We start from the raw sequence: 24,605 nt of genomic DNA on the forward strand, positions 1-24,605 counted from the left end.
TGAGGAAGTGAGTGGAGCAAACGTGTGTGTGTACATGTGAGTGTGAGTTTGAGTGAGACTGAGTGTGGATGTGGATCTGTGTAACTGGGTATGTGTGAGTGAGTGTGAGTGGCCGTGAGAGTGCGTACCTGAGACATGCTGGGGTGCGAGTGCCTGTGCATGTGTGTGGGTGTGACTGAGTATGGGAGAGAGCATGTCTGAAGGGTGGTGTCCCTGGAGGCCTGGAGGCCTGGAGAATAGGACGGCTGGTCCGTGGAAGCTGGGGAAGGGAAGCTGGTCCAGGATCTGAGCAGGTCACGTGGCGTGACCCCACCTCAGGGCCTCTGCCAGCCAGGAGGGCTCGGAAGCCCCAGGTGTCCGCTAGTGGAGACCCTGGGAGAAGCAGATAGGGTCATGCTCTCGGCAGAGTCAAGCCGGGTAAACTAAACCCTGTGAAAACCTCTTATTCTCATTCTACTATCGTAGCCTTCTTAAACTTGGATTGGAAATTTATGATGCAGATCAAATATAAACAAGCTCCTGGGGGATATTTAAAACATGTGAAATTTACAACCTATACCAGATGTCCTCCCACAGATAACTGCTATTGAATTGTGAATTGTTTTCCTACTGCTTAGAGACAGTAAGTAGATGAAATTCCTTAGCGAGTTTGAGTTGCTCTGTGTACCTTAGAGATTTTTAAAATCTACAGTGTTCCTTGAGCCAAGTCGCAGGTCCTCCTGTTGCTCTCACTTAGAATAATTGAAACTGTAATATATTTGGAAAGGAGCTTATTATTGAAAGTAATGTGATATAGGTAAGTTAAAAGTTGGACTGGGCATTTATTTCTGGAAATGGGGTACCAAGCTGGTCTCTCTTGCTCTGGCAGCCTCCCCCAGCAGGCTGGTGAGCCGGGAGCAGCACAGGAGCTGGTGCACCCTGGGCTTCGTGCGCAGCATCGCCCTCACACCGCACATGTGTGCCGCCCTCAGCTCCCCGTCCTGGATCGCACTGCTCACGAAGGTCGTGGAGGGACACGCGCCTTTCACCGCCGCCTCGCTGCAGCGGCAGGTAACTGTGCTGCCAGACTGATCCCCGCTTAGCGTGAGTTTTGGGACTGTGGGAGCCCCATCAGAGGTGGCATTGAGCTGGCCGTCGTCATTAGGTGCCTGAGGGCAGAAAAGAACTGGAACTAACACAGTAGATTTTCTAGAGTTCAGAGGCTGAGGAAGTTGATTATTTTAAATTGATTCAGTTGTTAAGCCTTAGTTGAATTGCTTTTCTGTGAAGTGATAAATCCTACCAGCTGCTCTGATCTGCTTCATGGGAGTTGTGGTATAATTGTCTTGAGAAGAATTAAACTAAAAGGAATTATTTTTTAATTAAATGAATATCTGCATGTGTAATGTAGCTTATTTTTTAACCTCTGATAATCCATATCACTAATCAACCTGGATGTAATTATCTTGCTGTTAGAATCATGAATATTAGAATTTTCACATGATTAATTGTGTTACAGGAACAAAAAATAAAGTAAAACCTCCTAATCTGTCAGACAGTGGCTTTCTTTAATGCTCGCTGTTTTCAATTGCCCTTGTCAGATCTTAGCTGTACATTTACTGCAAGCAGTACTTCCGTCGTGGGACAAGACGGAAAGGGCAAGGGACATGGAGTGCCTTGTGGAGAAGCTGTTTGGTTTCCTGGGGCGCTTGCTCACCACCTGTTCTTCAGATGTCCCGTTCCTCAGAGGTGGGCAGCTCTCCCCCTTACCGGTGTCCTGGGTAAGCGAGCAGGGCGTCATGAGGCCCTCCTTCGCGTGTTTTCTGCAGAATCCACACTGAGAAGGCGGAGGGCCCGGCCGCAGGCCTCCCTGACTGCCACACACAGCAGCACGTTGGCGGAGGAGGTGGTGGCACTGCTCCGCACCCTGCACTCCCTGGGCCAGTGGAACGGACTCATCAACAAGTACATCAACTCGCAGCTGCACTCCGTCACCGCCGGCTGCACGGGAAAGCCGGCAGAGGGGGTGGGTGCCGCACTGCCTTTTCACAGTTGCTAGTTTTTCTCTGTAGAATGCTGATTTAACTTTCAAATTACCTTTTTAAATGCTGTGTATTTTGTTCAAGGATGTATTTTAAAATATTTTTTACTGGAAAAAGTTATTGAGGAAACTAACATAAAAGTGAATTTGGCTTAATTGCAAGTGTGTAGGAGACAGGCAGCCCCTGGGCTCTCGTCTACAAGCTTGCTGTCTGTCTGCATTAGGCTCTGTTAGAGGACTACTTTCCTGACTCTGAGACCCCTGAGGTGGGGGGCCTCATGGCAGTCCTGGCTGTGATTGGAGGCATTGACGGTCGGTTGCGACTAGGGGGACAAGTCATGCATGATGAGTTTGGAGAAGGCACCGTGACTCGCATCACCCCGAAGGGCAAAATCACCGTGCAGTTCTCCGACATGCGGATGTGTCGCGTTTGCCCACTGAATCAGCTGAAGCCAGTAGGTGAACTTGTGTTTGGGTTACTAGGTAATGAGGCAAAGGGGTTTTTTATACTAGACCTGGGAAGAACTTGATTCTTGTAGTTTAGGCTGGCCTTCTAGGAAGCTACCCAACTTGAGGAAAACCATCTATCTTTTTCCCTTTGATTAACAGGGCCTGTCTCACAGGGTTGTATATAGATTAGTAGTTCATGTGTCTTATTTTAGCCTCAAAAGACATGAAAGGGCATTAGCAATTTAGAGGGTCCTGTGTAAGTATAAGTTAGTTTTATTTATTTCAAAATGTGAATTTATGAAATTTATTTTTTATTGAATGACTCAACTTTCAAAAAAACCTAAAAATGACTCCTTTAAAAAAAATGATCTTTTTTTCACCTTGAAAATGCTTAATGACTATGTTCAGTGACACGACTTATGTAGCAGCTACTGTCGTCTTAAATCTGTGAATTAGGGATCCATAGGGAAAGTGAGTGATTTATATTACTTTGATATAACCCAAGTGCAATTTGCCTATATCTTTCAATAAAATGCTGTTTTTGATTATTATAAGAATATATGCATGTTGTAGAGAATTTGAAATGTATAGAAAATATCTAAGAAAATAACTACCACCATGATGTAATTATTGTTTAACAAGTCAGTAAAGAAAAAATTAATTTAGGTTATATTTACTGTATATGTAAGCCTTTATCTTGCCTTTGGGGTCGTCTTTTTAAAATTATTTTCAGATCTAGAAAGACTTATGAACATGTTTGTTACTTCAGAATTAAGACTCATAGTTATGATAACTTTCAGAACGTTCATTTGTCCTTCTCGTTGGACACACTTTGAAGGTTTCTGTGCTCCCTCTCCAGCTCCCTGCTGCGGCGTTCAGCGTCACCAACTTGCCCTTCACAGAGCCCATGCTCTCGGTCTGGGCTCAGCTGGTGAACCTTGCTGGTAGCAGATTGGAAAAACACAAAATAAAGAAGTCACCTAAACAGGGTTTTGCAGGTCAGTACATGCCCTTCATGATGAAACAGCTACAGTCTTAACTGGTGCTGTTTGGACAGTGTTTGTTGCTTCGTCAGAGCAAGTTCTGTCACTGCTGAAGTCTTTGGGTTCAGATGGATGGCCACTGGTTGAGTGACGGTGGGTGTGTAGATGAGAGTGTGTGATGCAAAGAATGATGCCATGGCGGGGGTGGCACCTGAAGAACCCCAGGCCTCCCTACCTCCTGGTGCCAGCGTTATTCTGCGCACACTTTTTGAAGAGGAATCTGTGTTCTTTCCCCCTCCCCATTTACCCCCTGGCCTCTTTGCAACCGTACCTAGCAGGGCCTGTGTGTTTGGACCTGCCTCACTTGGTGTCTGGATGCTGGCCACCCGTCGAAGACCAAGGCCACTCGTGCTGGAACTATTCCTCTTCCACTGCTCACTGGACTTTCCTTACATTGCCCCTCACATATTATTTGAGAGTTCTTCTCCCTGACTGCTGTTTGCACCTTGGAAATCCTTGTGGTTTCATCCATAACTTCTTGATCTTTCTGCCCACTATTCTTGAGTTTTCTCACCCATTTTCCCCCATTCCTGTAATTGCTGCTGCAGCGTTTATGACGGTAAACACCTTTAACTCTGGATCTCCAGTTCACATCTCTGGCTAGAGGGCCAGGTGCATGTAAACCACAGCATGTCAACAATTCAAGTAACTTTGTCCATTAGCCAGTGTTTCCTGTCACAGTGAATAAACCTGTCTGCCAGGTATTCGAGCTTGGTGCCCCAGTGGCACCTCTGGCTCTTCCTGTGTCCTCCCATCCCACATTCCCACGTCCCCATGCTGCCTTCCATGGCCTCCAGCATGTCCTGCTTTGGAACGCTGCTGCTGTGACTGTAGTCTAGCTCTCCTTGTGGTCTGCCTACCATCCTTGTGGTGGCTTCCCTAGTCTGTTCCTCAGTCCGCCCGTGGACATTACTGCAGTCATTTGTTTAGATAAGATTCTGTAGGGTGCGATGGTTTTGATGAGTTAGAGAACTGTATGCTGTGAGTATCTGACAAAAGTGTCTCATAGGCGTCTTGGGAAGACAAGGTGGAAGTATTTTATTTGTGATGTAGGTATCTGGTTGAAATTTCAGCAATTTGGGAAATATTTGATTATACTAGCAATAGCTAACACGGTTCTAACTGTGTTAAACTGTCTAATACTCGCCCCATCCCGAGGTAATGCATGGGGAGCGGGAAAGGGAGAAGACATGAGGGAGGTAGAGGATGCTTACCTACAATACTGGGAAAGGCAAGTCCTACGTTATGGACAGGCTTTGACATGGTCAGCTGAGTCCCTCAGGGCAGTGCCTTCCTCAAGGCTGTACAGCTGCTGAGGGGGAGAGCCCAAGCAGCGTGTTCCATTCCTGCTGAGTCCTTTTTTTTCCCCCACAGGACAAGTAGACTTGGACCTGCTGAGGTGCCAGCAGCTAAAGCTGTATATTCTGAAGGCAGGCCGTGCTCTGCTTTCCCACCAGGACCAGCTCAGGCAGATCTTGTCTCAGCCAGCTGTTCAGGAGGCTGCAGCTACTCATACAGGTATCTTTTTAAGGAGCCCTTTTGAATCTGTCAGAAAGGCAGATACTCCAATAGGAAACAGGCAAGGAACATGAACAGGCAGTGCATAAAAGGGGAGGTACAGATGGCTTCTACATGTACAAGGAAGATGTGCAACCTGGCTAGTAACTGATGAAAAGTGATAGAGCCTGAGGGGATTTGGTGGGGAGGGAGGGAGAACAGTGCTCTGCTGCCTCACTATTTAAAGTGCGGCCCAAGGACCAGTAGCATTGATGGCACATAGAAACATGTAGAAATGTGGACTCTCAGGCCGCACCCCAGAGCTAAGAAATCAGGATCTGCATTTTTTACAAGGCCCTAAGGTGGTTCGTATGCACGTAAAGTGGCACTGCTCTAACACTTTGCTAGTGAGAATTTAAGTGGTACAACCATTTAATGGGCATTTGAGGAAATCTTAGACTTCAAAATGCATACACACACATATCTGTATCTGTATATCCATTGATTAGCAAGTCATCCTGTGGGGATTTATCACATGAAAAGCCGTGGAGATACGTGTTTACAGATGCTCATTATGGCTTTTTTGTTGGTATTGTTTTTGTGATGAAAACTGGAGACACCTAAATGCCCATTATTAGGTGGGGTACCCATGCAGTGGAGTGCCATGGCGCCATTCACAGTGATGAGATATATATATATATATATATGTTAATGCCATGGAAACTTGAAAATGATAAACAAAAAAGCTCATTGCTATGTATATCTGTTTGTAGATTTGCCATAGATTCATCTGCTTACCAAAATAGTGACAGTAGAATTTCAGCTGACTTTATTTTCTGTGTACTCTTCTGTATTACCTCAACTTTCTGGAATGAGTTCATATGACTTTGAATAGAAAAAAACCAAAGCTATGAAATACTTTTTGATTACCTATTATTGAAAGACATTGTGTTAAATATTATGGGGAACAAGATAGTCCTTGTTTATGATTTTTTTACTCTCTGGGGTGAGGGTGGGGATAGAAAATGGACGCAGATGGCTCTGTCCAAGGTACGGGCCTGTGTGCTGTAAGACATGTGAGCACAGGTTCACAGGCGTCTGGGGGATGCTGGCAGCTGAGTGCTGGGGAGAGCAGCCTCAGAAGTGTGTGGCAGACCCTGGGTGCAGGCTACTGAGGCATCTCTGTCCCGTGGGAGGAGACTGTAGGAGCCCAGGCATAAGCAGTAAGTATGTGGGTACTGAGCTTTGTAAGGAGCTCAGGGTTTATCGAGGACTGTGGGGCTAAAGCTGGAGAGGTCAGTTGAAGTCATGTGGTAGAGTGCCCTGACTACCAGAATGAGAGGTAAGGCTGACTGGAAAAGCTGTGGCAGCGCCTGTCATGACAAGGATTGATGTTGAGGAAGATAAATATATACGCTAGTGAGTTATAGGAGTGTTTGAAACAGGAGATCATGGATATGGGGGCAATTGTGTCAAGTGATAAGGTGTCTTCCAGGGGAAGGCATGAAAAATGGAAAGAAGGAATCAGTAGACACTGTGATGGTGTAGTCTTTTAGATGATATCTTTTTGGAAAACTAGCGAAAAGTCAAAGATGGCTGACGTTTCAAGCTTGAGTTATAGGGAGGATAGGGAGGAGGACTGTTGACAAAAATTAGAAAAGCCCAGTGGAGTGTGGGGTGTTGCGTTTTGTTTCCTAGACTTCAGAGGGCATCATGGAGGTAAATCTAATGGAAGTGCAGATTCGTTCCGTATTAGACATTAGGGACCCTGAAGACAATCCACAGTTGTATTAGAAGATCAGGAAGCAGAGCCCAGGGAATTGGATTGGCTGTTCTGTGGTCACCCCGATGTGGAGCTATGGCAGCGGTGAATCAGGATTACCTTCCCATGCTTGGGGCAGATCAAGGGCTCCAGATGGAGCTGTCTAGAGCAGGGCTTAAAAAATCCACCACAGCCACCTGTTTTATAAAGTTTTATGGGAACATAGCCGCACCTGCTTGTTTACATGTCATCTCTGGCCGCCTTCACACTTCAGTGGCAGAGTTGAGTAGTTGTGACAGACCCTGTGGTCAGTAAGCCTAAACTGTTGACTCTCTGGCACTTCAAGACGATTTACAATCTCTGATCTTAGAGGATTAGTTGAAATTGTAACCAAACCTGGCTATCAGTGGTCCCAGGGCAAACAAGAAGTGCCAGACACCTCACCCGAAGCTGCTCAGATTACAACAAAAGACATCACCCTGACCACACATCATATTTGGGATTGGTGTCAGTTTATAGTCTGAACAAGGGTTAACAGAAAAACCAGGGCTAGAGATACAGACTTGGGAGTGTTCATAGAAGGGGTTTCTGGAGTACTGAGTGAGCACCAAGATGGAGAAGGTTAAGAACTGGACCAAGGGCAGGAATCTGGGAGGTAGCTTTGGTTGGCTCTGAAGACACAGACAGATGAACTAAAGAAGGACCGAGGCCAAAAAGCAGGGAGTGGAAAAAGCCTTGAAGATTTTGGTTATCTGGTGCTTGATGAGGTAGAAATCATACCTGGTTTAACATGCTCAATGCACTGTCTTTTGTAGTAAGGAGATGTTTGCTGTTGGAAATACAGTGTCATCCATATTTTGTTTTTAAATTCAGATGATGGAGCAGCCTCATCCCCTGACCTTGGGGACATGTCTCCTGAAGGGCCACAGCCCCCAATGATCCTCTTGCAGCAGTTACTGGCCTCGGCCACCCAGCCGTCTCCAGTGAAGGCCATATTTGACAAACAGGAGCTTGAGGTACAGTCAGTAGCCTTGGCAATTCTAATCCAGTGCATTAGATTGTGGACAACTTTCTTTTACTAGATGTGTATTTTCTTAAGGATATAGTCTGAATTTTAAATGATATGCCAAAGTAATTCTTATGACTAGGTTTTAACCATGTTTGTCATAGAATATTACAATACTAGTTAGAGAATGAATGAGTTAAAGTTTAATCTTATTTAAAGTTTCTGTGAAATATTTGTAAAAATTAACTAGATTCAGCATTTGGTGTTAATGCTCAAATATTCGTGGAGGGGTCTTTTTCCAGGAAATATTATTATTGAAAGAGCCCCATTAGACCTAGGAATATGGTGCTTGCTTATTTGTTTCACTCACGCCAAAGCCTGTCTTGAGCATGCCTTGTTGCTGCCAGGCTCTCAACCAACACCCTGTTTTGGAGCATGTGCACTGCACTGCATATTCAGGGGTGGGGCTGTGGGCATGCTCCTATAGAAGAGATTGACATCTGGCCAGGTCTAAGCATGATGGGAACTTTCATGGCCCACCACGTGGAGGACTAGATATTTTAAAAAATACTTCTTGCTTTGTACTACATCAAAAATTCTGGACAAAATATCAAAGAAAAAACTAAAACCTTGGGGGCTTCCCTGGTGGCGCACTGGTTAGGAATTCGCCTGCCAATGCAGGGGACACGGGTTCAAGCCCTGGTCTGGGAAGATCCCACATGCTGCGGAGCAACTAAGCCCGGGCACCACAACTACTGAGCCTGCGCTCTAGAGTCTGTGAGCCACAACTACTGAGCTCGCGTGCTGCAGCTACTGAAGCCTGTGTGCTTAGAGCCCATGCTCCGCAACAGGAGAAGCCACTGCAATGAGAAGTCCACGTATTGCAACTGAGAGTAGCCCCCACTGGCTGCAAGTAGAGAAATCCCGTGTGCAGCAGCGAAGACCCAGCACAGCCAAAAATAAATAAATAATTTTTAAAAAACGCACACAAAAACCAAAACCGAGAGTGCTCAATTTGGCAGGCAGAAAATACCGTAGTAGAAATCTTCAGAGACTAAGACCCTGTGGGGAGCCAGGATCCAGAGTGAGCTAGGAAGCTGGTGGGGGGCAAAGGGAGAAGGCAGGAAATGTTGGGCACAGGGGCAGCAGGAGAGGAGGGTGCCGGGCCTTCTCCAAGTGGGCCTGAATGCCAGCTACTCCTTAAGTCTGAAAACTTGAGATGAGAGATCAGGTTAAAGTTGCTGCAAGGCTGTGTTGCCAGTCACCTATCAGATAAAAACAGGACACTGAGCAATGAAGAGGATGTTGGGCAGATGCACCCCCGAGCCATGCTGGGAGATGCCCAGTGTTATGGGGAAAGGTAAGACTCGGAGGAAACAAGGAGACCTAGAGTTGTCCTTTAAGAACCGGGAAGGGCTACTGTACCAGAGAGAGAGCTTCCATTGCTTTGTCTCCATTGATTCTGATGGAAATTCAGCTGACATTCTTATTGTTCTGTATGAAATGTCTTTCATTTCCTCTGGCTGCGTTTAATATTTTCTGTTTTCCTTTTGTTTTCTGCAATTTGACTAAGGGTGCTTATGGTGTAGGTGGTTTTTCCCCCTTATCCTCCTTGGGGTTTGCTTAAGTTACTTGTATCTCTGACTTGTTTTTTTCCCCCCACCAAATTTGGAAACTATTGACTATGATATTTTTTCCTGTCCCACTCTCTTTTGTTCTTTTCTAAGATTATTGCTGTAGTCTGCTAGATTATTAGTGAGTTTATGTTATTTTTAAGTCTCTTGGTTAAATGGCTTGGTTAACTGTACTGAACTGTTTTAAAGGTCAGGGTGTGCTGCTTTATTGGGTCTAATCTGCTGTGAGCCACCCAAGAAATCCTTTATTTTATATTTTCAGATCTCATATTTCCATTTTGTTCGTATTTTATAGTTTTATCGTTCTTGACAGTTCCCATCTCTTCACCCTTTATACCTGTCTTTTACTGTATATTTTAAAACATATTTCTGATTGTTACGTTAAATTTCTTATTTGCTAATTCTAATGCCTAGGCCACTTGTTGGTCTGCTACCATTGGCAGTTTTTCTTCTGATTATCGATTCTGCTTCTTTACATATCTAAAAAAATTTTATTGTATTCTGGATGTTTTGGATATTATGTCATATGGGCTCTGGGTCTGTCACCTTCCTCTGGAGAATGTGGAATTTTATTTTTGTAGATGGTTCAGTACCTGGTAGTTTTCCTCAGTCTAAGGAGGCTTGGTTCTCGACTTTTTGGTGATGATTTATTTTTGTTTTGCCCTTAGTCCTGGTTCCTGGTCTCTTAATTCTGTGGGATTTAGAATCTCTTTGAGGTTTCAGTGGAGACCTTTACATCTTGAGCAACGTGCTGAAACTTGGTTGGACTGGGATGTCACACCGTCTCCCTAGCGCTGGGCCTTCCAGCAGTTTCTTTTGGCTGGGTTCTTGAGTCTCACACACGCTTAGTTTTGCCGTCAGCCAAAGATTTGAGGGTAGACCGCATGTGCATTTTGTGGTTCTCCCTCACGTCTACTTGCTCTGGCAGGCCGCAGTCCAGTGACAGTGCCCCTGTTAGCAGCTTGCCTGTGGGCTTCCCTGTGGCCAAGGTTGCACCTGTTCCTGTTTTCTCTGTGACCTTCAAACAGTTTTAAAAAATATTTTGTCCAGAATTCATAATTATTATCACGGCAGAGGCTTAGTCCAGTCCCCTCTCCATTACCAGAACCAGAATCCCTAGCTCGATCTGGTTCTGAATTGTAAGCTTTTAGGAAGCCTGTCACTTCCCAGTTATTCGGACTTCACAGCAAAACCCTAGGCTTTTGACACTTCCTAAGCACTGGAAGGCCCAAGGGTGTCTTCTGTTTCTTCCGAATGCCTTCCGACGTGTTCAGTTAAAAAAAAAAGAGCAAGTCTCAGTGCTGTGAGAACAATTGAAGAGAAGGGAAAGAGAGCTGCAAGTGGACAAGGGAGAGGGCTCCCTGTCTGGAGGCAGGCAGTTAACAGCTGCAGGCCACAGTGATGCATGTATTCATTGATGCATTGCAATTTGTTACCCAGTATTCTTTATTTCCCTCATTTTTTTTTTAATACCATGTTTAACCCCCAGAGTGGCTTTTCTGCCTTTGAATAGTTGGGAGTTGATTTGGTGACACACGAGAGGGTCCTGTGCCATCTCTGACCTGCGTGCAGAGGGAAGAAAGCGGGAGGCTGTGGGCACTGACCTGTCATGTGGAAGGGTGGGGGTCCCTTTCTCCCACCCCATCAGGCCTCTCACCTGTGTTCGCTCGCTTAGCGTTCAGGGCTGCTGTGAAGTTTCCTCAGTGGACATCGATAATTAGCTCATTTACTAGGTAGACTCAGTGTGTACTGAAGCAGGAGTTATTTGACTATTGAATCTTTCCTCTGCATTCGACTATGGAAGTTGTCTTCGTTGTTTTTAAACATGTTTTATCCATTCATTTAAAAATACACATGTAAGCCAGGGCTTTCTGTAGTTTTGTACTGCAGTTCATAGTAGTAGTCTGTACTTGCCATTTCCCTAGACTTCTTAGTCCCCTGATTTACAAACCCCATTTGCCCAGGCTGCCGCGTTGGCCGTGTGTCAGTGCTTGGCTGTGGAGTCTACTCACCCGTTGAGCCCTGTGTTTGAAGACTGCAGCTCCAGTGAGGCCACGACGCCTGTTCCTGTGCAGCATGTTCGCCCAGTTAGAGCGAAGAAGCACAAGCAGTCTCCTGGTCCTGCTCTGCCTATTGTGGTTCAGCTCATGGAAATGGGATTTCCTAGAAGGAACATAGAGTTTGCACTGAAGTCACTCACTGGCGCCTCTGGGAATGCTGCTGGCTTGCCAGGTACTGGGTTTTCCTTGTGGGTGTTGGACTTAACGCGCCCACGCATTTGTTTGTAGGCTTCCCTTGAAATACTAACGTCAGAGGCCCCTCGGGAGGCAGGCGCTGTGGTCCTCACTGTGGTTATGCTGTGTGTGCTTGCTCCTAGGCGTGGAAGCCTTGGTTGGGTGGCTGCTGGACCATGCTGACGTGCAGGTCACGGATCTCTCGGATGCAGACACGGGGTCTGAGGAGTGTTCAGACGAGGAGGTGGTGGAGGATGTGGATGCCACGGCCTATGCTGTGGTCAGTGCTCCCCTCGTGCCATCTGTCCTGAGCTCTGGATTCCTCTGCACCACTGCTGGGCATGAGGCAAAGCTACGAAGTGCTGCCTGGGTTTTCTGTCTCTTAACTACTTTTAGCTTTAAGACAGACCCTTGTTCCAACATCTAATGATGTCGGGTAGCCATTAGAGGAGCTCTTAATAAAAAATCATTATTTATGCGACACGTTGACTTCTGAGCCAGTTGTTTTATGGGATTAATTTGGATATGGCTCAGAAATTTTCTGTACTTTCAGCTTTTGAGATTTATCCTGCTTACATCCTGTTGCTATTAGTCTCTTTTAAATGAAGAATTTCATAGTGAAAACGTAGAATAATATTTTATACTTTTTTTTAATATTATCGATTTCACAAACTACTTTCTTTTTAAGTAGGTTTATCGGTTCACCATTTAAAAAAAATGTATTTATCTTTTGTAGTCTACTGGTGCTGTTGTAACAGAGAGCCAGACGTACAAAAAGCGAGCTGATTTCTTGAGTAATGATGATTATGCTGTGTATGTGAGAGAGAATATTCAGGTGAGTAATTGTCTTAGGCTGGAACTTTGTTTAGGTTTTCATTCAGCAAATGTCTGAGCATCTCAGAAAGTTGGAGAGGGAGGGTGCAGCACCCAGCAGGGGAGGCCGCTGTGGCTGGAGCAGAGGACGGAGGAGCAGAAGATGAGCAAGGGGGGCGGGGGGACCAGAGGCAGAGAGCAAGAGGTGGCTTGTCCACAGTGACGTGGCACACAGCCCTGTGCTTCTCGATTACCCCCGTTTTGGACACTTTTACAATCTGTTTTTGCTTTCTTTTAAAAAAAATATTATTTAAAAAAAAAATTATTCTCATTGCCATCTAATTTTAAACATTTAGTTATGCTCTTTATGTAGTCCTTTTTAACCTTAAATCCTTTCTTTTCCTGTTTTAATTCTTTTGTTCTAGTTAGTATACTTCTGGGAAAATCCCAAAAATCATCTCATTTCTCCTATAAATTTGTCAACAGTATGTATCCCTAATAGATAGAGGATTTTATTTTTAACATAACGACATTACTGTTACCTCGCATTGCCTAACAGAATAAACAATAATTCCTTACTATCATCTTACATATAATGCTTGCTCAGATTTTCCCAATTTTCTCAAAAATGGCTTGTTATAGTCATTTTTAAAGAGTTGGATACGAATAAGATCACGCATCTTACATTTGGGTGATGTGTCTTTTTACCCTGGAACAGTTTCTCCCTCTTTTTTCCCTTTTCATGCCATTTATTTGTGGCTAAAATTACGTTGGCCCTCATCTTCCTCCCTCTCCTCTGCATCTCCTGTAAAGTCAAAGTGAGGGCTGGAGGGTGGGTGGACTCGGGCTGCATCTTAGGAAAGAATGTATCGTATGGACCAACGTGCAGCATCGCTTGTTGTCTACGCCATCCATTCTCTATTAGTTGTCCATCTTGGTGCTTCAGTAGCCATTGATGTCATTATCTAGACCCATCAAGAAGGGTCCCACAATAGTGATTTTCTAAGTTCGTCATCCCTTCCAAATTTATTAGCTGGAGTTCTGTTCGTTGAAGAAAACATTCTTATCAACTCTGGTTGATAAACTATAATATAGTTTGTATACACAGAAAAGGCAGAATAAATGGTTGTTTTTTGTTTGTTTGCTTGTGTTATCAATTTTCAGAGTGGTGAATTGGTGCCCTGGTACTTAAAAAGATGACCAAGAACCTTTATTTTGCTTATTATCATTATGATGAATTTATTGGCTGTTATGGATTTGATGTGTTTCAGCCATTTTCCTTTTGGTCAGGTTGTTCTTTTGAGGGACCCTGTTAATCTTTGATAGCTCCCTTGCTTGATGACACAAGTTGGTCCAAATTCATCTTGTATATTTCCTGCCCCAGACATCGAACCAGGCAGTTTTCTAAAGAGCCCTGGTTCCTTTTAGTGTAAAATGATTTTGAGAGCATGCTGGTGGGTAGAGGAAATTTTTCTTAGGACTAGAGTAATACTACTTAAAATTGATCATTTCACCTATATACTGTACTGGATTTTTAACTTAATTCTAGGTGGGAATGATGGTTAGATGCTGTCGAACATATGAAGAAGTGTGTGAAGGAGATGTGGGCAAAGTTATCAAGTTGGATAGAGATGGATTACATGACCTCAATGTGCAGTGTGACTGGCAGCAGAAAGGAGGCACCTACTGGGTTAGGTATATTCATGTGGAACTTATAGGTGAGAACATTCTTTATTAAGTTCTTTTGTCTTTCTTAGTTAGATTCAGAGTTCCCAGAAATGAATGCTAATTATAGTTCATTTTTTTTATTGGAATCTCTAGGCTATCCTCCACCAAGCTCCCCTTCTCACATCAAGATTGGTGATAAAGTTCGCGTCAAAGCCTCAGTTACCACACCGAAGTACAAGTGGGGATCTGTGACTCATCAGAGTGCGGGGGTTGTGAAAGGTAATGTTCCCCAGGCAAGAAAACTCCAAGTGCCAGGTTTTCATCTACTAATGTAACTTTTAATTTATTCATTCGAGGGCAAGAAAAACAAGTGGAAGGCAAGCCTTATGATACATAAATAGTGTTGTTTTGCTTTTCAGTGCTCTGTAGACCAGGAGTACACCTGTTGTTGGACCGAGTCAGATGTATTAACTCACTGCAACTTGGGAGGATGCATACCCTGGAAAATGGGGTGTCTCCATAAGTGGGTGTAACAAAGACTAATGGGGTTTGCATTGTGTATTTGGGGAGGGGTTCAAGGAATGGGGTAATTCTAAGAATCTTAGTGAAGATTATTTAGGAGGAAGAACAGTGGACTCACAGTGAGGTTATGATGAGCAAGGAAGCAGAGCAGCCAGGATGGATTTGTGGTTTGGATTAGATTGAATGTGACCAGATATGTTAAAGAGTGGTTCTGGTTTTATCTCAATCTGTTACAGTCTCAGCGTGGCCTTGTCTCATGTTGGGGTTCTATAAACTTGTTCTGTCAATCCTTCTGCCAAATAGCTAGCTTCCTCAGTGTTTTTCTCTCTTTTCTTAATGCTGTGTAAGAATTTAGGACTAAATTTAAATGGATGTGTGCAAATGATAGGAGTTAGCAACTGGAAACACAAAATTCTCCTCAGCTAATATTTAATGTGATATTCTTGAGATTTCAAATCAAACACATGGCATACTTTAAAAGGTATACTATGTCCATTTTAACAATTGCATGAGAAATGATCCAGATATATGTGTGGTTTTATTTTATCTTTAAACTCCTTCAGTGCCATTTTTCTTTGTTTTTTCTTGTTTCAGTCTTGGAGAAAACTCTTACTGTCAAACAGCTTAGATTAGAAGTGGCTGCAATGGTGGTGCAGGAGTGTTAGTATTTCTTAGGTTACATAAGAACAAATAGCTTATTTAACATTTTACTTTAACAGTTTTCTTTACTTAAGAGATTCTTCAAAGTTTTACAAATCAAAACAAAGATAAATTTAAATAGTAACTTGGTTTAGAAGTTAACTTTTGGAGTAGCTTTCACCAAAGGGCAATAGATGTCTTAACGTTATTAATGTAATTTTTAGTCCCTAAGATCATTGAATGGAGTTTTTGCTTGGCGTAATTAAACAAACCTTCTTATCGCGGAAAATTTCAAACATATACAAAAGTAGAGAATATAGTATACTGAGCTTCTGTGTACCCATCACCTGGCTTCAACAGTTGACAAACTCCTGGCCAAAGTTGTTCATCCATGATCTCCTCCCTCCATTATTTTGAAGCTAATCCCTGATTGACATCATGTGTTAGTTCATCCATAAGTATCTTAGTATGTCTCTCTAAAAGAGAAGTACTCTTTGTAAACAGAAATAACTATAATATAATATCCCATAGCTAGATTATAGATTTAATTTTTTTTTTTTTTTTGCGGTACCCGGGCCTCTCACTGTTGTGGCCTCTCCCGTTGTGGAGCGCAGGCTCAGCAGCCATGGCTCACGGGCCCAGCCGCTCCGCGGCACGTGGGATCTTCCTGGACCGGGGCACGAACCCGTGTCCCCTGCATCGGCAGGCAGACGCTCAGCCACTGCGCCACCAGGGAAGCCCTATAGATTTAATTTTAATTTTAGGTTTTTATTGGTGACAGAGATGTTCCAGACAATTTCTGTTCTGTCCTAGCTTTCAGTGCCAATGGAAAAGATGTTATTGTCGACTTTCCTCAGCAGTCTCACTGGACTGGGCTGTTATCAGAAATGGAGTTGGTACCTAGTATTCATCCTGGCGTTACGTGAGTTTTTATTTTTATATTGCTAGATTTGTTTGGGAAGGATGGTTTTCTTTGGAATTAAATTTAATAAATGACCTCAGCTTTTTCTTTTCAACTCAATGGCTATTTTAAAAACAGGTGTGATGGCTGTCAGATGTTTCCCATCAATGGATCTAGATTCAAATGCAGAAACTGTGATGACTTCGATTTTTGTGAAACTTGTTTCAAAACCAGAAAACACAACACCAGGCATACATTTGGCAGAATAAATGAACCAGGTATAGTAGACTGGTTATGTTCTCTTTCATCAAACTATTATTAATGAGATAATTACTGTGGAAACAAATGTACTTAACTTTGCTCTTTAAAGTTCATATTTATATGGTGAGCACTGTACTGTGTGCACAGCAAAACAGGGAAGATGGTCCTACCCACTTGATGAATTGCTGTTTTTTCTTCAAGCAATGAGTGGTCACTGGAACTAGAATAACAGGGATTGTTTGCTTGTATTTCCATAAAGAACAGTAAAAGGATCTCAAGAAACTAGTAAATGTTTCGTTGGATGGGATGTGGAATTGGAGAGACGGAGAGTGAGTCTTTTTATTTGTATATCTTTTAGTATATCTTTTTTTATTATGGTAGAATATATACAACATAAAATTTGCCATTTTAATCACTCTTAAGTGTACGATTAAGGGAATATTGCACACTGTCACCACTATCTATTTCTGAGACTTCTTCACCATTCCAAAATAAGAGTGTACCCAGTAAGCAATAATCCCCATTCTTCCCTCCCCCAACCCCTGGCAACCTCTAATCCACTTTTCGTCTCTATGAATTTGGCAACTCTAGGTACCTCATGCATAAGTGGAACCATACAAAATTTGTGTTTTTGTGTGCCTGACTTCTTTCACCTTGCATTAGGTTTCCAAGGTTCATCCATGTTGTAGCATGTGTCAGAACTTCATTTCATGGCTGAGTAATAGTCCATTGTATGTATCTACCACATTTTGCTTATCCAGTTCTCTCTTAATGGACATTTGGGTTATTTGTACCTTTCAGCTATTGTGAATAATGTTGCTGTGAACATTGATGTACAAATCTGTTTGAGTCCCAGTTTTCAAAACTAGGAGTAGAATTGCAGGGTCATTAGGTAGTTCTTTTAACTTTTTGAACAACCACCAAAATGTTTTCCATACTGGCTGCACCATCTTACATTACTATCAGCAATGTTTTTGCTGTTTCAGTTTTTCCACATCCTTACCAACATTTGTTATTCTCTTCTTCTTCTTTTTTTAAAAATTATAGCCATCCTAATGGGTGCAAAATAGTATCTTGTGATTTTGATTTGAGTTTCCCTAATGACATTGAGCCACTTATCATGTGCTTTTTGCCATTTGTATATCTTTTGGGGGAGGGCGTGTCAATTCAATTTTAAAACTTTTGATATTGAGTTGTAGGAGTTCTTTATATATTGTGGACATTAAATCAGATATGTGATTTGCAAATATCCTATTCTGTGGGTGGTTTTTTCACTCTCTTGATAGGATTCTGTGATACAGTTTTAAATTTTAATGAAATTTAATTTATTGTTTCTTTTGTTGCCTGTGCATTTGGTGTCATACTTACTTCTGGGTCAACTTAAGAAATCATTGCTTAAATCCAAAGTTGTGAAGGTCAGCCCCTATGTTTATAAGAGGTTTATAGTTTTAACTTTAGGTCTTTTAATTTAGGTCTTTGAACCACTTTGAGTTAATTTCTATGCATGGTATAATGTATAATTTCATTCTTTTACACGTGTATCCAATTTTCCCAACACTATTTGTTGAAAAGACTGTCCTTTCACCACTGAATGGTCTTGGCACCCTTTTTGAAAATCAGTTGACCATAGATGTGAGAGGTTTTTTTCTGGGCTCTCGATTCTATTCCATTGGTCTATTTGCCTATCCTTACATCAGTACCACACCATACACGGTGATTATGATAGCTTTTGTAGTAAGTTTTGAAATTGGGAAATGTGAGTCCTCCAACTTTGTTCTTTTTCAAGATTGTTTTGACTATTTGGTGTCCCTTGGAAGTCAGTATGAATTTTGGGATGGAGTTTTCTGCATCTGCAAAAAACAATATTTTGATAGGAATTGCATTGACTCTGTGTATCACTTTGGACAGAATTGTCAGTTGTCTTTCCATTTACTTAGGTCTTCTTTAATTTCGTTCAGCAGTGTTTTGTGATTAGTGTGTAAGTCGTATGGGTTCTTGGTTAAATTTATTCCCAAGGGTTTATTTTTCATGCTATATTAAATTAAATTATTTTTTAAAATTTCCTTCTTGGAATATCTGTTGCTAGTGTATAGAAATATACACTACACACCTACAGTGCATATTTTCAACACACTTTGTGTGTTGAATTTATTTCCAGCAACTTTGCTGAATTTATTTATTAGCTCTGATGGGGTTTTTTGGTGGCGTCTTTAGGGTTTTCTGTATGTAAGATCATGTTGTCTGTGTTTAAGAGCATGTTGTCTGTGAACTGGGATAGTTTTACTTCTTCCTTTCCAATTTGGATACCTTATATTTCTTTTTCCTGTCTTATTGCTTCAGCTAGATCTTCCAGTACTACATTGAAGAGAAGTGGCAAGGGTAGGCATCCTTGTCTTGTTCCTGGACTTAGTGGGGAAGCTTTCAGTCTTTAAGCACTGAATATAATGTTAGCTGTGGGTTTTTCATAAATAGCCTTTATCATGTTGAGGAAGTTCCTTTCTAGTCCTAATTTGTAATATTCTCTTATCTTTATGAAGGAGATCTGTAGAATCTGCAGAGCAATCTCCTTTTCAAGGCTAACTTTGAATACTTCGTTTTGTTTTTGATCAGCCTGCCATGGGTTTATCAATTTTATTAGTTTTTTCAAAGAACCAACTTTTGGCTTTGAATTGCTGTCTCTCATATTTTTTTCATTTCTTTTTCCTATGGAATTTAGGTTTACATTGATTCCGCACCCCACCCCCGCCCCAAATGCTTAGTTCATTAATTTCTCACATTCATATTTTCTAATATATGAACTTAAAATTTTAAATTTATCTTTAAGCATGGCTTAAGCTGTATCCTGTAATGCTGATATGTAGTAATATCTCATCATCATTCATTTAAAAGTATTTTTAAAATTGAATTGGAATTATTTTCTTATATTCATTGATATTTAAATTTTCAAACATGTCAGCATTTTCTACCTCTATCTGTTTATTGGTTTCTGCATTGCATCCAGATTGTGTATCCTGCCTGATCTTTGACATTTTGGGGGAAACTTCTGTATGATCATAAGACTCAGCATATAATGGGATTTTACACATGTTTTATGCATGCCTGAAAGAATGTCTCCTGCAGTTTTATGGTGAAGTTAGTGTTTGCTTAGTGTATCTTTTTCTAGCCTTTTACCCTCAATATTTCAGTAATCTTGTGATTAGTGGAGGTTGTAGATAGTTCTGTTTTTTTAAAAAATTCCAATGTGATGATCTTTGTCTCTTATTTGGATCTTTTAGGTATTTATTTACAGTTAAGGCAGTTACTGAAATATATTTTTTTAATTGATCAACTTCTTAGTGTTTTTTGTTGTTGTTGTTCTGCCTGTTTTCTGTTCCATTTTTTCTCCATTCCATCTTCCTTTGGACTGATACGTTCTTTATTAGTTAGCCAACCACCGCCTCCCCAACACACACACTTGGCTTAGAAGTTACACGTTTAGTGTGTATTCATATACTATATGAGTAGTGTATGTTATATGCATTTTTGGTATTAGTAGTTACTCAAGATATAGTGACATCCTTTTTTGACTTATAAAATCTAATATTATTTAGTACTTTTACCCTCCTCCTAAGCAATGCAAGGACCTGAGATCCCTTTAACTTCATTAACCCTCATTCTGATTTAAATTACCATGGTTTTATTATTGTGTTTAAAAACTTTACACATGTAAATTTTAAACAACACAAGGCATATGATTGTTATTTTCTGTAATATTTGTCAAGATTTTTTTCACATACTTAATATTGTAGTTTTTTTCTATTCCTTTTTGTGTGTTTCACTTTTCATCCATCATCATTTTTCTCCTGCCTGAAGAATGGCCCTTAATATTTTCTTTAATGCATCTATGTGGCTATGAATTCTCTTTTTGTGTGTCTTTATTTCTCCTTTATTTTTGAAAAATATTTTTGCTGGGACTTTTAGCACTTTAAAAATACTGTTCCATTGTAATTTGGTTTATATTTTTTCTGCTGAAGTCAGCTGCAAGTGTAGTTACTGTTCCATTAAAGCTATTCAGTCTTTGTATTTCCCCTTAGCCTGCTTTTGAGGTACTCTTGTTTCTATCTTACACAAATTTTATGTGTGTGTACATATGTGTTTCTTTGTATTTATCTTTCTTGTAGTTAGTAGAGCTTATAATTAATTAATTTTCCAGCTTTTTTGAGCTTTAATTGACATATGACATTGTGTAAGTTTAAAGTGTTCAATGTGATGATTTGGTACATGTATATTGCAAAATGATTACCACAGTAAGGTTGGTGGTTAACACGTCCATCACCTCACATAATTACCCTTTTTTGTGTGTGTAGTAAAAACATTTAAGATCTTCTCTTCCAACTTTCAGAGTAGGGCTTTTAAAATTTGTGCCTTGATATCTTTTGTTGGTCTTGGGAAGTTTTCCATCAGTCAATATTTCTTCCAGTATTATCGATGCCCTATTTTCTTTTCCTTCTTTTTTGGGGCTCCTCTTTCACCTGTTACTCTTATCTCTGTTTTCTAAGTCTTTCACCTTCTCGTTTATGTTTTCTAAACTTTTGCTCTTCAGTTTTTCATTCTAGATATTTTTTACTAATTCTGTTTTCACCTGAGTCTAGTCTGCTCATAAACCTATTCATTGAATTTTAAATTTTAATTACTGTATTTAACAGTTCTAGTCTTTCTTTCTTTTTTAAAAAATAGTTTCCAATTCTCTGCTGAGATATTCAGTGTCTTTTCAAACATAGTAAGTATAGTTATTATAAAATTTGTATCTTATAACTCTAATATCTGGAGCCTCTCTGGGTCTCTTTCTATTGTCTGTCATTCTCATAGCTTTTAGTCATGTTTTCTTGTCTCACATTCCATCATGTACTGGACATTATGTTTAAAAAATTATTTCTTGAGTCAGTTTGAGGCCTAAGATATTATCTTTCTCCACAGACTGGGGGGAGAGGGTTGTTCTTCTAGGTAATTGGGGTAAGTAACTATGTGGGCTCACTTCAGTCCAGTTTCATTGATTGAGGTGATTTCATGCAGAGCTGCAATCTGAACACAAACAGTCAACCCTGTAGAGTTCACCCTTCCTCTAGGGGTTCTTCCTGTTGGGATCCCAGCCCAAAGTGTGAGTTTTTCTGTGGCCATCCCCTTCTTTCCTGGTGAGCTCTGGACTCCGGTTCCTGGCCCCCTCGCCCTAGGAAGCCATCAGAAGTGCCATGTGTCCTCTTTAAGGTTCTCCTTAGAAACTGATAAATACACTGGGGAAAAGCAGCCTCTGATCCATGGGGCACTCATCTTGACACCTTTCATCTCAGCCTTTCTCTGATTTTGGTCCCATAATTCTGTATCACCTTGTTAACTCTGATACTTTCAAGATTTATTCATCTTTAAATGTTTTGTCTGCCTCTAGTTGTCCTCAATGGGAGAGCTAGATGAATTTCCAGATATACCATTAATGGAGGTAGAAACTTCACAAATTTGTTTTTGTTGCATTTATGAAAGGTTTTTTGATAAGAATGTTTTCTGTAAGCACAGTTACTGAACTTGCCCCCCAGCTGCTTATATGTATCGTTCTATCTGGAAATGTATCACTCTGTTGTTACTTGAGAGAGTCAAGTGGAATAAATCAGCATTATATGAACTTTGTCTCATAAATTGGGGTTAAATACCTTGAATAGGTTTTTTGCAGTCATTTTAGGTATTTATTAGCTCCTTTTAATTTGGAAACTTACTATTTTCTTGAAGTAAGGAGCTCAACACTATGTAATATCTATTTCTTGGTTGTGAAGGTTCTGTCCCACAAGTATTAACACTGTTTGACCGCCATTAAATAGGACAGTCTGCAATATTTTGTGGCCGTTCTGGAAAACAGCTGAAGCGCTCTCACAACAGTCAGCCAGGAATGCTGCTGGACAGCTGGGCACGGATGGTGAAGAGCCTAAACGTGTCATCCTCTGTGAACCAGGCTTCCCGTCTCATTGACGGCAGCGAGCCCTGCTGGCAGTCCTCGGGCTCACAAGGAAAGGTAGTGTGCCATGGGGACACTTCCAGAAACACTTCATTTAGATGGCTTAACCTTTTAGAGCTTCAGCACGAACTTTGAAAAACCTACTAAGTTATACTGTGATGGCACCTCTCAGTACTCATTTTGTATTTTAGTTCATAATTACTTTAAAGTTTCAGAGTAATATGCCATCCAGCTTTCATTGTCAGAGATTTTTAAACAATATCGGTAATAGATTTTATATAACTGATAGAGGGTATAATAGGGTTTGTTTTGTTTTGTTTTATTCCCCCACATAAAATGTATGAGTTCAGATTCTACTTCTGGTTAGAAGTTCTTCTAATATATCCTAACAAATATGTGTTTATCTTTGGAATGCTGTTTTAATCGCACTTACATATGGGTGTGCCTTATCTAGACATGCAAGTTAGACTTGGAGAAAGGTGCTTTCCCTCCACTTTGACTCTAGTGTTTTCTATAACCTACTCTTTGATGGGTATTAAGGGACCACCCTAAGTCAGGAGTCTATAAACACATGACTTCTGGGGCTTAGAGGGAGACATTCTTCTAATAAACAAGTAATGCTCTTGTTTCTGCCAGCTTAAAGGCAAATTCTGTCTCTCATGTGAAATTATATATTTAAAAAATCTCATTGAGAGTCAAGCTTTAGTGATACTTTCCAGCTAAAATATAGCTGAATTTTACTAAGAAGGCTTTTTTTTCTTTTTTTTAAAGCATTGGATTCGTTTGGAGATTTTCCCAGATGTTCTTGTTCATAGATTAAAAATGATAGTGGATCCTGCTGACAGTAGTTACATGCCTTCCCTGGTTGTCGTGTCAGGTACTTGAATTACTTTACTCAAAAAATATCTTCTATCATATAATAAAAACTCCTTTGTCTGATTCCTTTACCCCATTTTTCTTCCTAGGTGGAAATTCCCTAAATAACCTAATTGAATTAAAGACAATCAACATTAACCCCACTGATACCACAGTGTCCCTTCTGAATGACTCCACAGAGGTAAGTAGAGTCTCCATACTGTTCTCCATAGTGGCCGCACCAATTTACATTCCCACCAACGGTGCAGAAGGGTTCGCTTTTCTCCACACCCTCTCCAGCATTATTATTTGTAGACTTTTTAATGTTGGCCATTCTGACTGGTATGAGGTGATACCTCATTGTACTTTTTATTTGCATTTGTCTAATAATTAGTGATACTGAGCACCTTTTCATGTGCCTGTTGAGCATCTGTATGTCTTCTTTGGAGAAATGTCTGTTTAGGCCTCCTGCCCATTTTTTGATTGGGTTGTTTGTTTTTTTGATACTGAACTTCATGAGCTGTCTGTAGATTGTGGAGATTAATCCCTTAACAATTGCATCATTTGCAAATATTTTCTCCCATTCTGAGTGTTGCCTTTTTGTTTTGTTTATGGTTTCCTTTGCTGTGCAAAGACTTTTGAGTTTAATTAGGTTCCATTTGTTTATTTTTATTTTCATTACTCTAGGAAGTGGGTCAAAAAGGATCTTCCTGTGATTTATATCACAGAGTGTTCTGCCTATGTTTTCCTCTAAGAGTTTTATAATAATCCAGCCTTACATTTAGGTCTTTAATCCATTTTGAGTTTATTTTTGTGTATGGTGTTAGGAAGTGTTCTAATTTCATGCTTTTACATGTAGCTGTCCAGTTTTCCCAGCACCACTTACTGAAGAGGCTGTCTTTTCTCTATTGTCTATTCTTGCCTCCTTTGTCAAAGATAAGGTGACCATATGTGCGTAGGTTTATTTCTGGGCTTTCTGTCCTGTTCCATTGATCTATATTTCTGTTTTTGTGCCAGTACCATACTGGTTTTGATAACTGTAGCTTTGTAGTATAGTCTGAAGTCAGGGATCCTGATTCCTCCAGCACTGTTTTTCTTTCCCAAGATTGCTTTGGCTTTCGGGGTCTTCTGTGTCTACATACAAATTAAAAAATTTTTTTGTTCTAGTTCTGTGAAAAATGCCATTGGTAATTTGATAGGGATTGCATTGATACTGTAGATTGCCTGGGGTAGTATAGTCATTTTCACAATATTCTTCCAATCTAAGAACATGGTGTATATTTCATCTGTTTGTGTCATCTTCTGTTTCCTTCATTAGCG

The 24,605-nt window shown here is 41.0% G+C and overlaps 1 protein-coding gene across 9 annotated transcripts in view; it reads left to right on the top strand.

Annotated features, from left to right (window-relative positions):
* The window catches only part of HERC2 (HECT and RLD domain containing E3 ubiquitin protein ligase 2), a 230,679-nt gene that overhangs the window by 109,405 nt on the left and 96,669 nt on the right, over positions 1-24,605 (top strand). For all 9 annotated transcript variants that reach the window (XM_033400202.2, XM_049712569.1, XM_004276886.4 and 6 more), the window contains 17 exons: positions 869-1,050; positions 1,581-1,728; positions 1,809-2,005; positions 2,245-2,475; positions 3,330-3,468; positions 4,888-5,031; positions 7,646-7,788; positions 11,377-11,644; positions 11,790-11,926; positions 12,383-12,481; positions 14,009-14,177; positions 14,281-14,406; positions 16,102-16,210; positions 16,328-16,467; positions 22,297-22,487; positions 23,202-23,307; positions 23,396-23,487. In XM_033400202.2, coding sequence (XP_033256093.2) covers positions 869-1,050; positions 1,581-1,728; positions 1,809-2,005; positions 2,245-2,475; positions 3,330-3,468; positions 4,888-5,031; positions 7,646-7,788; positions 11,377-11,644; positions 11,790-11,926; positions 12,383-12,481; positions 14,009-14,177; positions 14,281-14,406; positions 16,102-16,210; positions 16,328-16,467; positions 22,297-22,487; positions 23,202-23,307; positions 23,396-23,487 — 2,621 coding nt within the window. The remainder of the gene's footprint in view (positions 1-868; positions 1,051-1,580; positions 1,729-1,808; positions 2,006-2,244; positions 2,476-3,329; positions 3,469-4,887; positions 5,032-7,645; positions 7,789-11,376; positions 11,645-11,789; positions 11,927-12,382; positions 12,482-14,008; positions 14,178-14,280; positions 14,407-16,101; positions 16,211-16,327; positions 16,468-22,296; positions 22,488-23,201; positions 23,308-23,395; positions 23,488-24,605) is intronic.

Source organism: Orcinus orca, chromosome 7, assembly GCF_937001465.1.
Source record: "Orcinus orca chromosome 7, mOrcOrc1.1, whole genome shotgun sequence".
Lineage (NCBI taxonomy): Eukaryota > Metazoa > Chordata > Mammalia > Artiodactyla > Delphinidae > Orcinus > Orcinus orca.